The 14,581-nt window shown below is 39.6% G+C and overlaps 1 protein-coding gene across 11 annotated transcripts in view; it reads left to right on the top strand.

Annotated features, from left to right (window-relative positions):
* ppfia4 (PTPRF interacting protein alpha 4) overlaps positions 1 to 14,581 on the top strand; it is a 107,777-nt gene that overhangs the window by 71,637 nt on the left and 21,559 nt on the right. For all 11 annotated transcript variants that reach the window (XM_041782869.1, XM_041782867.1, XM_041782860.1 and 8 more), the window contains 10 exons: positions 4,198 to 4,299; positions 4,410 to 4,574; positions 5,462 to 5,536; positions 5,830 to 5,901; positions 8,993 to 9,214; positions 9,688 to 9,822; positions 10,448 to 10,582; positions 11,486 to 11,569; positions 12,353 to 12,484; positions 12,624 to 12,686. In XM_041782869.1, the coding sequence (XP_041638803.1) occupies positions 4,198 to 4,299; positions 4,410 to 4,574; positions 5,462 to 5,536; positions 5,830 to 5,901; positions 8,993 to 9,214; positions 9,688 to 9,822; positions 10,448 to 10,582; positions 11,486 to 11,569; positions 12,353 to 12,484; positions 12,624 to 12,686 (1,185 nt within the window). The remainder of the gene's footprint in view (positions 1 to 4,197; positions 4,300 to 4,409; positions 4,575 to 5,461; positions 5,537 to 5,829; positions 5,902 to 8,992; positions 9,215 to 9,687; positions 9,823 to 10,447; positions 10,583 to 11,485; positions 11,570 to 12,352; positions 12,485 to 12,623; positions 12,687 to 14,581) is intronic.

Here is a 14,581-nt window from a genome sequence, read left to right as displayed (position 1 = left end):
TTTCACTTTTATAATGTCATAATGTCCTCATAGTGTTGTGATTGCTATTAGAGGACTAGTTCATCCCAATGTGAAAAATTGTCAGGTAAAAAAAAAAAAAGCCATTAAAGTTTATACTGTTAAAAGCAAACACGCAGCAGAATAGTGCTGCAGTTCGATCACAGTGTTCTCCCAAACTATTAAAGTTAATGAAGCGGTCTCTTTACAGCTTCAGAAGAGCATAAAATATCCATCAAAATGCACCGTTTGGGCGACTATATAGCTGTGAAATGTAGAACTGCTATCTTGAATGCACACAGAACAGAAGTGCTTTTTTAGCTGAAATATTTCCAAAAATGTGACATAAAAGACACATAGGTGCTATTGGCTAGGAAGGAAAAAGGGTAGCACTTTAAGAAATGTGTGCATTTTTCTGCTGCTGTAATGCTCTGCATGAGCCGTGGAGCTAAAGGTTAGCCTTGCATGAAAAACTAAAACAGAAACAGTAGGCTAAACTAAAACAGTTAGCCAGCCATTTAAAAGTAACCTAGTAAAATGTACTAGTTAAAAAAAACAATGTTGATAAGTAGGTTTTGAACTGCTCTACAGAGTCCAGCTAGCTTGTTTCAGCTTGTTTGCTAACATTTCTAATCACCTGCTAGCTAGAGCTTCATATTTCATGCACAGAATGAGAAAGTTTCATACTTTTCTTCTAAATTTGAACAAGAACGTGAATAGATGTGCTTTCCAAAATGTCAATCTGTTCTTAAAGTAGTATTTTAGCTTACTTGAGGGTAAGGAGTTTTATATTGGGCTGAACTTAACCTTTAAATGTTAAGGAATATCAATAACACCCAAAGCCAAAATAGCCCTATTTAACCCACTGAACCCCTTTGAAGTTTGCTTGTTCTAATGTCAAAATGTCACTGTTAATGTGATATAAATAAAAGGGGTTGATCTTAGACTGTATTTTACAGAAAATAACCCCGTATGAAAGCCCCGTTTGTGCAGCATAGATAAGCTAAATAAGCTTAATAAAAATTAAGAAGACAGGAAGTACACTATATTGCCAAAAGTATTCGCTCACCTGCCTTGACTCGCGTATGAACTTAAGTGACATCCCATTCTTAATCCATAGAGTTTATTATGATGTCGGTCCACCCTTTGCAGCTATAACAGCTTCAACTCTTCTGGAAAGGCTTTCCACAAGGTTTAGGAGTGTGTTTATGGGATTTTTTGACCATTCTTCCAGAAGCGCATTTGTGAGGTCACACACTGATGCTGGACAAGAAGGCCTGGCTCTCAGTCTCCGCTCTAATTCATCCCAAAGGTGTTCTATCAGGTTGAGGTTAGGACTCTGTGCAGGCCAGTCAAGTTCATCCACACCAAACTCTCTCATCCATGTCTTTATGGACCTTGCTTTATGCATTGTTCCACAAAGTTTGGAGCATGGAATTGTCCAAAATCTCTTGGTATGCTGAAGCATTCAGAGTTCCTTTCACTGGAACTAAGGGGCTAAGCCCAGCTCCTGAAAAACAACCCCACACCATAATCCCCCTCCACCAAACTTTACACTTGGCACAATGCAGTCAGACAAGTACCATTCTCCTGGCAGCTGCCAAACCCAGACTCGTCCATCAGATTGCCAGATGGAGAAGCGCAATTCATCCCTCCAGAGAACATATCTCCACTGCTCTGGAGTCCAGTGGCAGCATGCTTTATACCACTGCATCTGACACTTTGCATTGCACTTGGTGATGTATGGCTTGAATGCAGCTACTCAGCCATGGAAACCCATTCCATGAAGCTCTCTACACACTGTTCTTGAGCTAATCTGAAGGCCACATGAAGTTTGGAGGTCTGTAGCGATTGACTCTGCAGAAAGTTGGTGACCTCTGCGCACTATGCGCCTCAGCATCTGTTGACCCTGCTTCATCATTTTACGTGGCCTACCACTTCTTGGCTGAGTTGCTGTCGTTCCCAGTCACTTCCACTTTGTTATAATACCACTCACAGTTGACTGTGGAATATTAAGGAGCGAGGAAATTTTACGACTGGACTTGTTGCACAGGTGGCATCCTATCATAGTGCCACGCTGGAATTCACTGAGCTCCTGAGAGGGACCCATTCTTTCACAAATGTTTGTAGAAACAGTCTTCATGCCTAGGTGCTTAATTTTATACACCTGTGGCCATGGAATTGATTGGAACACCTGATTTCAATCATTTGGATGGGTGAGTAAATACTTTTGGCAATATAGTGTATATACAATTAACATTCTGTGCAGTCAGTAGCAATTGAAGTCACATGTTTGTGTACAGTGGCATGGTACACTAACTAGCAGCCAATTGTATATACAGTACAGCAGTGGCATGACATGGTTGTGGGATAGTGCAAAAATTAATCCAATAAAAATGGGATCGTATATGTGCAGCATAGAGGAACAAGATAGATAATACTAAGACAGAGAGATAAACAGTCTGGTATTGTAGTATAAAAAATATGATAGGTGCCAGTTTTAATAACAGTAATAATATTACAGCATAGTGCACATCGTATGTGATTGATTTAAATTCAAAGTGTGGCAGATTTAATTAAGGAGTAGGACGTCCCAATTCTTGTTGGAATGGAGGGGTAAGCTAAAACGCTGGGGCTACGTGGCCCTTCAAATGGAGATTTCCCAGAAGCACACTCCAGTCTGAGTATTATAGGAAACCTGCCAAAATGTCTTGTGAATCATTGATTTTGAACAGGCATTTTAAAATTGCCCAAGGTAAAAATGTCTAGTCTTGTCATTGTGTCTGCTAACGTAAATGCAGTCAACGGCTACTAATGATGTATCAGGAAATTGAAGTTGTCCCATTCGATAATGGAAAACTTCTCTGCCACCCTTTTTAGCACTGTTTTAGGGGGCAAGGGGTGCTCTAAGTCAATGGGTAGGGGGGAAAGTTTGGAGTAGGACTGAGCCTTAAGCTCTCTTTTAGGAGCCAAAGACTAGTATTTCAGTTTTTTCTTAATTTATCTGTCAGGAAATCGGTCTCATCCACTCATTGATTCCTTCAACATACCTACGTCATGTGTATTAGGGACAGTACTCGTGTGATGACACTGAGGTCATGTGTCAATGTGTAGGCAGACTGAAAACAAACTCTCTGGGCCCTGTTAGACTGAAAATTTATTTTAACATGCCCTTACTGACAGACTGAGTGGATCCCAACTAACCAGAAACCACTGTGGTCCAATTTCAAGTTGCTCATCAGTGTATTTCTTCTAATGTGGCCATAAAGGACGTCTAGTGGTTGCTAGAGCTTAAAAGCTTCAATGGAGTGCACAATCATCTGTCAACAGTGAGGAGTGAAAAATGAACATCAATAAAACAAATTGCTCTTGAGTGAAATACACTTTTCTCACAGTTAAGAACTCATTTCATTTGATTAATCAATGATCTATTCTCCGTGCAATAATAAAAAGACCTTCAATCATCATGGTAAATAGGCTTTTAGAAGGAGTGATGTCTCACCGGTGTTAATATTTATTTTTTGGCATGCAATGACATAACTCAGGACTAATGAAACTATGTGCCGTGTGCATCAATGGATATGTTCAGACATATTTTTCAACTCTTCAGAGCTGAATATGGCAAGAAAGTTGCCATTAATTCACAGTAGATGTGTGTCAGCACATCTAAAGGGCTGAAATACCTTTTTTATTTTCACTGTGTGTGTCCAGTAAGCCACAACACCTTCAGATAAAGTCACTTTTTTCTCATGCCACTGTCGTTTTATTGCTCCAAAAAACCTCCAGGCAGGAGCTGAGGTGGGCCAAGCAGCAAAGGCGAGGTTGTGTTTTTATGTAGATCAGATAGCGGCCCTGTGCTGTTTGGTCATTTCTGCCTGCCGGACCACCTCTTATCACACCTGAGCAGAAAATATTACACAGAAAGCTTCTTTTGGAAAGTAAGCCTTTTTTGGGAGGGATGCCAGCCTTAACTTGCTTTTATTTAGGACTCAAAAAATTAAGATTTAAAAATATTCCTCCCACAAGTGCTACTTTGTGTAGTTCTGCAGCAGAAGTGTTCTTCTAACACCTGCACTGAGATAATAAACGTCTGATGGATGTTAAAACTGAATTTATGCTTAGTTCCACATAGGTGGAGCTCATTATATGGATAGGTGGTCGAGTGTTAACCTTTGTTTGGGTTTTATGTGTGTTGTGTAGGAGTTTGCCACCCTTACAAAGGAGCTGAACATATGCCGGGAGCAGCTGCTGGAGAAAGAGGAGGAAATATCGGAGCTGAAAGCTGAAAGGAACAACACTAGGGTATGTGTGTAAATGTGTATGTGGTGATGCTGATGAAAACAAACAATGTTCCTTAGCTTCCAATTAGTATTCTCTCTGGTAGTTCATGCCTTCATATGTGTGTCCTGTAGCTGCTGTTGGAGCACCTGGAGTGTCTGGTGTCTCGTCACGAGCGCAGTCTGAGGATGACAGTGGTGAAGAGACAGGCACCTCCACCATCTGGAGTCTCCAGTGAGGTGGAGGTCCTCAAAGCACTGAAGTCGCTGTTTGAACACCACAAAGCTCTGGATGAAAAGGTGGACACACAAAACACAATCAAACACACACAAATTAAGCAGTTCTGGTGTTATGAAGAACTGCAGGCAGAACAATCGATCCAGGGTTGTTGTTTTTTTTTGTTTGAGTAATATTAACTGAAAATAGTATTTGTTAAATAGAAGGCACTTAGCCTTTTTAAAGTGTTTGCTATTTTTGGTCTGTCTGTATTTCTTATGCAAAAATTCCTACAGTTCACATTTTGCATGAATGTAGTATTCTAGTGCGTAAGTTGTGCATGACTCCCAGTTAGGAGTGCAGATATCCTCTCTTTGTTATTTGGGCCATAGAGGACTTTTTTTTTTTACCTCTCCAAATTGGCAGATAACTGTTGATCCTTAGCTGGCCTTTTGTGCTACCGCCAAGAAAACAATAGAAAAAGAGATTTGAGCATCGTAATTGGCCGAAAGACTAGCAGGAAGTTAAGACGGTAAATACTTCTTAAACAGGTCCATACATAATTTAATCCCAGATTAGACCTCTGATCTTTTTCCTTGTTTTATTGTGGCATGTTGCTTAGTCTCTGATGTTTGTAATGTTGCTATTTCATGCACATATCCGCCAGACTTTTTTTTTGAGTATAATAATAAAAAATTAAAAAAACCCTGGAAATACATTGTACCTACAAAATACGGCACTTCCTTTCCAAAATATACAGCATCTCAGATGAACTGTCTGAGAGAGTGTCCATCAGAGATATAAAGTCTGAAGCCACACCCCTCTCTTTGGTCTTGCAGTAATCAGTAAAAGTCAGTATTTGTAATGAAGTTTAATATTTACAAGTAAGATTGTAGGTTAGTGTATTATACATTTGTCCTCTTGTGTTTTGACTTTGTCTTGATGTGTGTGACCTTGTTGTGTTTGTCAGGTACGTGAGAGGCTCCGTGTGGCTCTGGAGAGGGTGGCCACCCTGGAGGGACAGCTAGCTGCTACAACACAAGAGGTGAGGTGTGTGAATGTGCGTGCTTTTCTTTGTTATTTGTGGCCGATGGTAAGTGAAACATCTGTGCGTCACCTAGCAGACATTTGTAAAAGCCTCCAGTCTGATCTGATCTATACTTCAAATGTCATGCTGGGTAAGAGCCTGGGTTTTCTCAGGCCTTTGTTCAACATAAAGTGCACTGACACACGCTAACTTGCTGAACATATACTTATTTTAGTTAATATTCAGAGATTTATATGTGTTTATATGTGGGGTTTTTTTCTTGTTTTTTTTTTCTTTTTAATCTTTTGCAGCTGAACATGGTGAGACAAAGGAAGGACGGTGACTCACTGGAGCGAACAGATGGATCCAAACCTACATGGAAGGTCTTCCTTACTGTGTGATTGTTTTTCTGCTCTGTGCTTTATCCCATGTCTGTCCATAGTATTTGTCTGTCTGGCTATTGTTTGTTGTCTGTCATATTTCTGTTTTTCATTCAGCACATCAACACACATTATAGCTCCTTGGAGCCTAAAGCCTGTATTCTCCCTTTGCTAGTTCCTATATTGCCCCAACTCCCACTCTCTATTTAAGCATTGCACTCCATAGTTTGAGGCCAGCCCATAAACAAGTTCACATTATGTAACTGTGTTTGGATCCATGTACAGGGAGTAAAAGAAACTTCTTCTCCATTAATCAGTAGTGTCTGTTTGTATCTGTATGAAAATCCTCTTCTTCTACGTGGGCTAACATCCAAAAACAAGAATAAGATGCACTTTCTCTGGATTCATCTACTTTCAATAGAAGAAAAAAATTAAAATACAAATACATTTTAATGTCCTGCGCTGAATTAATGGAGAAAATTTGATTTGAAAAACCAAAAGCTAAGCCATAAAAAAGATGAGACTGTATGAAATTATGATTGGTATGATACGATGCAATACAATTCAAAAACCCTTAATGTGACCCATTGAAAAAGTAAAATCTTCATACAGCAAAACTATAAAACTACAGCAAGACAATCACTTTATGGTTTTTCATGACAAAAAGTAAGAAAAAGAATACAAAATGCCACAAAAAAGAGAGAAGTGTATATATATTCAACGCATTGGTGTCACCTGCACACATATCACGCTTCATCCTTTGACTTCTTTTAGCTGCTGTCTGTCATTAGCCCACTGTCCTCTTCTGTGAGTCAAATTCTTAGGAAATGTATTAACAGAGCTGTATATCTTTATATAAAAATACCAGTATTTGGCAACAAGTCAGGGTAACGAAAAATCAAAGCATTTCAACACAGAATACCAAAAAAGATGGGAAGAGAAATGCTACACTGTGATCATCAGTAGATAGGTTGTGGCTCAGATATCTCCAAATGTGATTGTAACACTTTCTCTGTAAGGACATTTTCCCAGCTGAGAACTACACCATGCTTGTTTGCAACCAAAATCAATAATCTATATATTATCATGGAAATTTGTACAGTCGCAGTGATTGTCTCTGAGCAATCTTGTGATCGTTGTAGTCCTGGATTGTACAAACTGCGACTTGTGGTCTACTTTTAATCGGCCTGCAGCAAATTCTTACAGTAAGATAAGGATTTGCTGCTGTATTAATTCTGTAAACAAACATTTTGACCAGAAGAATTTAATGATGAGCTTTTTCACTAGATTGAGACAACAACGGAATAATAATGACAACCATTATAATCAGAATGTCTAGATACTCACAGCCTGATTAATAAAGACAAAGGATTACATCTCAGTAAACAGCAGCATGATCAGTGGTCCTTGGCTTCTCTCTCTCAAGATCCGAATTACAAAGCTATCATGCTAATGATCGTTAAGCACCAACACTCCTATAAAGTTTGGCTGCTTAATGCAGTTTGCTTTTGTTTTGTGAACCGTAAAACCGAACAAGTTGAGAATACTCAAAATATTTATTGAAAATGATAACATCATAGGTTTTAGGTAGTTAAAATGTTTCTAATAAAAATATAGATATATAATTTACACTGCAATCCCTAATGAGTTGATAAAACTCAAATTATGAGGGGAAACTGTTTGAATTTAAGTGTATATATTAACTGTATTTGTTTAGTAGAAGATTCGTTGCCATTTTAAGTTCTATCAACTCAGTTTTACTTGTAAATTTATGTTAGGTTAACTTAACATTTTCTGTGATTCTACACTGTGGAATCTTTCCTACAAAATTCTGCTTAAACCCATCTCTTAACAGCATGTTTAAGTATTTTTCATAAAACTTTGTGTTCTTCATCCACTGCAATCTTCCCTTATTTGTTTCACTTAGTTGAATCTTGAACATTTTTGCCACTTTAAGTGGTTAATCTTAAGTGACTAAAGGTGGTAATAACTGAATGATATGCACTGCACCAGGAAGTCCGCTTCCATCATGTTTAGTATACCATTCATTGTGTATTATGGTTGCTCCCCACAGGTGAGACTTCTCTAACTGACTTAGTAACTTCACTCATGGTGCAAAAGTGTCTAATGCCCAAAGGCATTCAGAGAAAACTGCAGATTAAGGGATGATTGTAAAAAAAAATAAGTTCAAAATACTTAGAGTAATTTTTAAGTTAACACAACTCAATTTTTTAACAATCTTCTACTGTTCAGTCTTGCAGTGTTTCTGAATCTGCTGCACAGAGCATCGCTCTCTTCCTGACCTCCATAGTAGGGCCAACAGACCCCCCCCAATCCTGATTGACCACCCAAAAATCCTTAGTAATGTTTGGCTATTTGCCTGGCCAGCCATTAATGGAAAACTGTGATGTAGGCTCCTTCATTCTTTAAGAATATTCAGTTACTAAGCATATCTTAACCTACACTGAATTGATTTCACTAACATTTATTAGTCAAAGGTGGGAGATATCAAACTGGACCCACCATCTTTCTGCGACTTCCAGTGAATAAAGTTTAGCCACCCATAGTCAGTCATATCAGCTTCACAATGCTATTTTTAAAATCCCTTGAATTGCTTTATGCTGCTATATATAAGTTATATGAAACTACACGGACCACCAGGTGTGTTTTATTGTAAAGACTGATACACTTACCCATTTTTTCTGCTCAATGTTTCTGTGAGGTATTCATGAGAAGGCAAAATTGGAACATGAGAAAGGGAGTGAGAGTGTGAAGATGGGAGGAGGGGTACTACTAACCTTGGCTGCCCACTGAGCTTTGCCTGTCTGAATATGTGTCCCTGAAGATTTATTTAATTAAAGTCTTTGAATAAACTGCACTTTGAGCTGTGAAGAGAAGAGAAAAAACATCAAAACAACAACAACATAGCAGAATAACCTCACTCAACCCTCTTTATTATGCAGAACAGTTTATTATCTAGGTCAGCCAGCTATATCAGTTCCACAGCAACTCTCATATTTGTTTTAAAGCCTCTGCCGTGAATCACATTGTTTGTCACATACGTATGGACTCATTTTGTGTGTCCTCTTTATAGAGACTACCTAATGGGTCTATAGATGCCCATGATGATGGCAGTCGGGTGTCTGAGCTTCAGGACCTGCTGGACCGAACCAATAAGGAGCTAGCTCAGAGCAGGGAGCACTCCGCCACCCTCAACGCACGTATGGCCGAGCTCGAAGCAGAGCTCGCGAATGCACGCCGAGAACTGAGCCGAAGCGAGGAGCTGTCGATCAAACAACAGAGGGAGCAGAGAGAGGTGAGGGTAGAGGGAGCGAGTTTGGTCTGAGAGTAAGCACAGAGAAGAGTAGGGTACAAAGACCTGTAAAAACATGATTAGATTCAAAATGGTAAGAGAATGAAACAATAAAACTAATCAACTTTTTAAATCTTTTAAAAAATGATTGATGTTGTTTTTAGAGAAACTGTACATGTATGGAGCAATAATTGTTGCAAAACCTTTTGCAAACACATGGATTTGGTTAGGCTTACAAGGATCCACAAACACAAAAAGAACCACAAATTTGTACAAAGATCGGCATATGTAAAGATCTATATGTACAAACGGGTCTGTGAGTCTTATTGTGAATCAATTTTGTAACAATAGTGATTCCATACTCATAAAAAAATAGATAAAGTGCAGTTGAGGCTTTTTGCCTTGCTGTGCTCATTTTTTGGGGCCTTTTCTCTCCTGTATTTTCTCTCACATTTGTAGTGTTTCTGCACCCACAGAGAGAAGACATGGAGGAGAGGATAACAACGTTAGAGAAACGCTACCTCGCTGCACAGCGGGAGACCACACACATCCATGACCTCAACGACAAACTGGAAAATGAACTGGCTACCAAGGACTCACTGCACAGACAGGTAACACACAAAAATGCATCAAAATAAGCTGTGATCCTACCTACATCTGACTAGGATTGAAGAGTAATGTTTAAAAAACAGCAGCACAGGATCGAAAATGACTTTATGTAGCCTGACATAAAGACTAAATCCATATCTATTCATCTTTATGTCATTTTCTGCTATTTTCAGGCTTCTTTGAATGTGTTGAAACCCTATGTGTTGTCAAGAGACAACGACAAAAACGGCACATTTGTCTTGATGCAAGGTGACATGCATCTAATGTTCTCCCTCTTCTCTCTTGCTATTTTCAATATTTCATGCCTCAGCAGAGCCATACATAATAAAGCTGAGAGTAAGAAATCAATTGGGTCTTTGACAAGTGTGACAATTAAATAAAAGTATTGAAGGAAATTAAAGTGAATGAGTGACAGAGCAACACAAACATCCTCCTCAAAGGTTCATGTGTATTTCAGGGTGAACGTGAGTTCATCTCCATGCCGGGAATTCTGGCGACGTACTCCATTTGTGCCTGTGTGTCGTGTCCTCACTACTCGCCAGTTGCACAACACTGACTACAGCTCTCCTGAGATCACGCTAATGTCACTCCTCCTCCTTTGCTTGTGTGTTTCTGCGTGTGTCTCAGAGCGAGGAGAAGGTGCGCCAGCTGCAGGAGATGCTGGAGATGGCAGAGCAGCGGCTGGCTCAGACCATGAGGAAGGCTGAGACGCTGCCAGAGGTGGAAGCTGAACTGGCACAGAGAGTGGCAGCACTTTCCAAGGTACCACAAAGACACACATATACACACAAGTGGGAAAAAGCAAAGAAGAGTTTTCAAGTTAAAAGAAAGAGACACACATATTATACTTTTTCACAAATAAGACATTTCCTGAAATATCCTTTTCTCTAAACTGTGCACACAATACTCAGCTTTAAACTACATTCACAAAACCTCTGATTCTTTGGTCAAAACAGTCTTAACTGGCTCAGAATTGATTGTTCTCCATCATAAACACCGCAGTAACCATGGAGCAATCATTAAATACTACATAACAGAACAGAAGACACAGCAGTCAGAGGTCGCTCCAGGGAAAAGTTTGTTTTTGAGTCAGTAGTAAGCAAATTAGCAAGTAAGTGAAGTTCCTTTCATTAAATGATAAAATTATTAAAAAGGGAGTTACATTTTCCAAAAGGACAAAACCTTTTTCTTACCGGGACAGGTGGATGGGAGAGAAGTCAACAGTCAAACCACAAAACAGTCCAGCACTCTTCTCCTTCCTTTAAATATCTATTTTGGACATTTTAACTTTTTTTTTCAGTAGTATCATCTATTGTAATAAATGTTACTTATTTGCTGTCTTACTATTGCCTCAGAAACTAACTTTTTCCGGGAGTGACCATTAACCACAGTTTTTCTATTTTGCTCTATAGTGTTTGACTCTTTACTTTGGCCGTGTTTAGGATGTGAGGACAGAGTTCGATTCTGAGCTCAGTTAAAATGCTTTGATGTGATTGGTTGACTGACCACAGATTTAGACATATTGCACAAGTAGCTTGAAAACTGGGATTTGTGCTTAATGTTTCAAGAAAAGGGAGGAAGAGTTCTAGAAATGTGTGTGACCCACTGTGAAAAACTGTAAAACTAGAAGCAGTTGTACTTACATGTAAGTGTCTCCCCCTGCAGGCCGAGGAGCGCCATGGCAATGTGGAGGAGCGGCTCAGACAGCTGGAGTCACAACTGGAGGAGAAGAACCAAGAGCTAGGAAGGGTGTGTGTGCATATGTGTGTGTTGAACAGCCCTGCAGGGTTCTGCTGACCTCTCACTATGATGTATGTGTGTTTTGTTTGAGTGTTTGTGTGTGTGGGCTGATGCTTCACATTAGCAGGATGCCTTGACTCTTCACTCTATGCTCTCTCATGCATACACATGCAGACGCAAACACACGGAATATACACTCACATATGTAGCTCTCCATTTTTCCGGTGCATTGTTGCATAAATTTGAACCAAATCCACAAATCTTTCTGCAACACATCCCCCTCCCCCTCTTCTATAAGACTGATTGGCTGCTATCTTTAGACTCTGAATAATTCACGCAAGACTAATTTCTTGCTCTCTCTGTGCCATGGCATGACTATATTTAGTAAAAAGGCGCTCTCTGAGGATGCAAATTTGTGTTTTGTGCATCTGTGTTAAATTACTTTGATAATTACTGTAGAATACATATTAAGCACGGCATTCCCCATTTAAGAGAAGGCGTTTAACCCTTTTTATTAGCACATAAATGAGTGTAATTAAGTCTCTCTGGCTGCGAGAAGCATTGTTGGCTGAGAAGACCTATATCTGGCAGCTGGTGATCTTGGGCTAAATACACACTTCATCCTTTAATCCATGCAGAGATGCTTGATTAGCTGCTTAAATACACCCAAATGGAGTCTGTCTCAAAGAGAAAATTTGATGATCTCATTCCCCCTTGTCTGTTTTCGCTCTCTCTCTCTCTCTCTCTCTCTCTCTCTCTCTCTCTCTCTCTCTCTCACTCTACACTCTCCAGGCTCGTCAGAGAGAGAAAATGAATGAGGAGCACAACAAGCGTTTGTCTGACACGGTGGATCGTCTGCTCACTGAGTCCAATGAGAGACTGCAACTCCATCTGAAAGAGCGCATGGCTGCCCTGGAGGACAAGGCAAGGCCCGTGCACTCACATTCATCCAAGCAGCAGTTCATACTGCTGTTGTTGTTGCCTCACAGAACAAATGAAAATACAGTTCAGCACATGTTGTTCTTGGAACAAGGACTTGTTTTGACATGGTTTTTCTGTCTAGAACTCCCTCATTCAGGACCTCGAGAACTGCCAGAAACAGCTTGAGGAGTTTCATCACACCAGGGTCAGTGAGACAAAAATCAATCTCAAAAATCTTAAAAACATCTCATTGTCCTTTTACCCTGCTCCAATGTCTTACTAACCACCCCAACAATTTCATTCAGCTGTATGACAAAAATCAAAAACTACAAGGATCAAGAGCATTAGCCCCCTTTAGAACAGACCTTTCTGTTGAGCCATAGCACAAACCACTGTTGTGCAATGATGTACTTTAAATTTTGTAATGCTCAAAGCTTTAAAATCAAGTTAAAACTGAGGGTTTTGTTCCAATTCACACATAGTATTAAAACTTCAGCAATGGTCTTAGCTTTCGCTTAAAAAAATCATCATGTCAAATGCAAAAGAAATCAGTTTAGACTTGAGGAAAAGAATCGTTGATGGTCACAAAGCAGGAGAAGGATAAACAAAGTTGTCACAGCGTTTCCTAGTTTTAAGAACTGAAGTGAGAAGTATCAAGAAATTCAAAGAGAGTCACACAGTTCATAACTAGAAAAGCACTCAGAGAGCGCAGACCTCAGCCATTAGCCCTATCTCCAAAATAGTGAAGAATCTTTTAAAAACAATCCTGGATCCAGACAGTGATCCAGATTACTCCCTCCCCGGTGGGGTGGAGACACGGTGAGGCAAAGTATTAGCTTGGCTACTTGTGGACTGTCATGGCGGAAGCATTGCCTGCCAGGTTCAACAGATGCACTGACATTCTCACCCATGGTCTCACCGGACAACTGAAAGTCATGGCAGAGGGTGAATATTCCTCTATTCCTCCCAGCATTGTGAGTATTCTCGCTACAATTTGCTGTCTTTCTCTCTGTCACGCTTCAACTCTTCTCCTCGACTGGGCATGTGTCTTTCAAACTCTATCAACTTCAAAACTTTGAATAGAAACACACCAAAAAATGCTGCTGGGATTGAAGTTACTCATGGAGACCAGTCTGAGACCTGACAAAAACTAGTGACAAACAACTGCAGGCTGTTATCCAGCAAAAATGAGACAGAACTGACTGACATCAGGGGGGCTAATAATTTTGACCCGGGTATTGTTTTTTGTGTGTGTGTGTGTGTGTGTGTGTGTGTGTGTGTTAGTTTCTGTGTGCAAAGTAAAATAATGTTAGCATCTGAAATAAAACTAGGATGTTTAGAAAAGCTGTGTGTAAAACTCCATACTTAAAGAAACAAATGAAATTTTCTTGGGGGCCTAATAATCCTTTATCTGTAAATATTTTTTAAACTGCACTGTACTCATGTTTTTCGATTGAATGCATCTTTATACCGTAGCTAGACTACATCTCATTAGTAGTGTACTCATCACTTAGTTGATTAATCTGACAATTTTAGGCTGCATATTGAGGTTAAACACTATGACATGGGACCCAGATGCAGACAACAAAATACCTGAATAACTATGGAGTCAGACAAACCTTTACTTGTGAGAGTCAAGGGAAAAATTTCCAGTAAAAGTTCCAACAAAAGTCCAACTAAATGAGAGAAAATTGCATCTAAAAACACAGAAAGTGCATATATATACCGTGGATACACAGGTAGAAAAGTGCCCTGTTGTACAAACAAACTTGTACAACAGGGCAGGAAAGCAAGCAAAATACACACGGGCAATGGTGTAGTGGAGCCTGCAGAGGCTGCTATCTGCCTAATTTATCCCCTACTGTTTTTAAAGTGACCCTCAGACAAAGGATAACCACTCTATGTTATAAACAGACTTGGATATTTAGCTTAGCTAAAAATTGCCCTGTGGTATTTGCACATTGTCACTGAACTTCTGCTGCTTCAGACAGCTAGGATCATTATGAAATTAACAGCCAAAGAAGAGCAGATTTTACCATCATCACTGGCCAGCAGACAACTCCATAATTAAGCAGTTTGAGTATTTTTTCTTCCATATTT

Source organism: Cheilinus undulatus, linkage group 3, assembly GCF_018320785.1.
Source record: "Cheilinus undulatus linkage group 3, ASM1832078v1, whole genome shotgun sequence".
NCBI lineage: Eukaryota > Metazoa > Chordata > Actinopteri > Labriformes > Labridae > Cheilinus > Cheilinus undulatus.
Note: the sequence above shows the minus strand (reverse complement) of the source record. Positions and strands in the feature narration are given on the sequence as shown.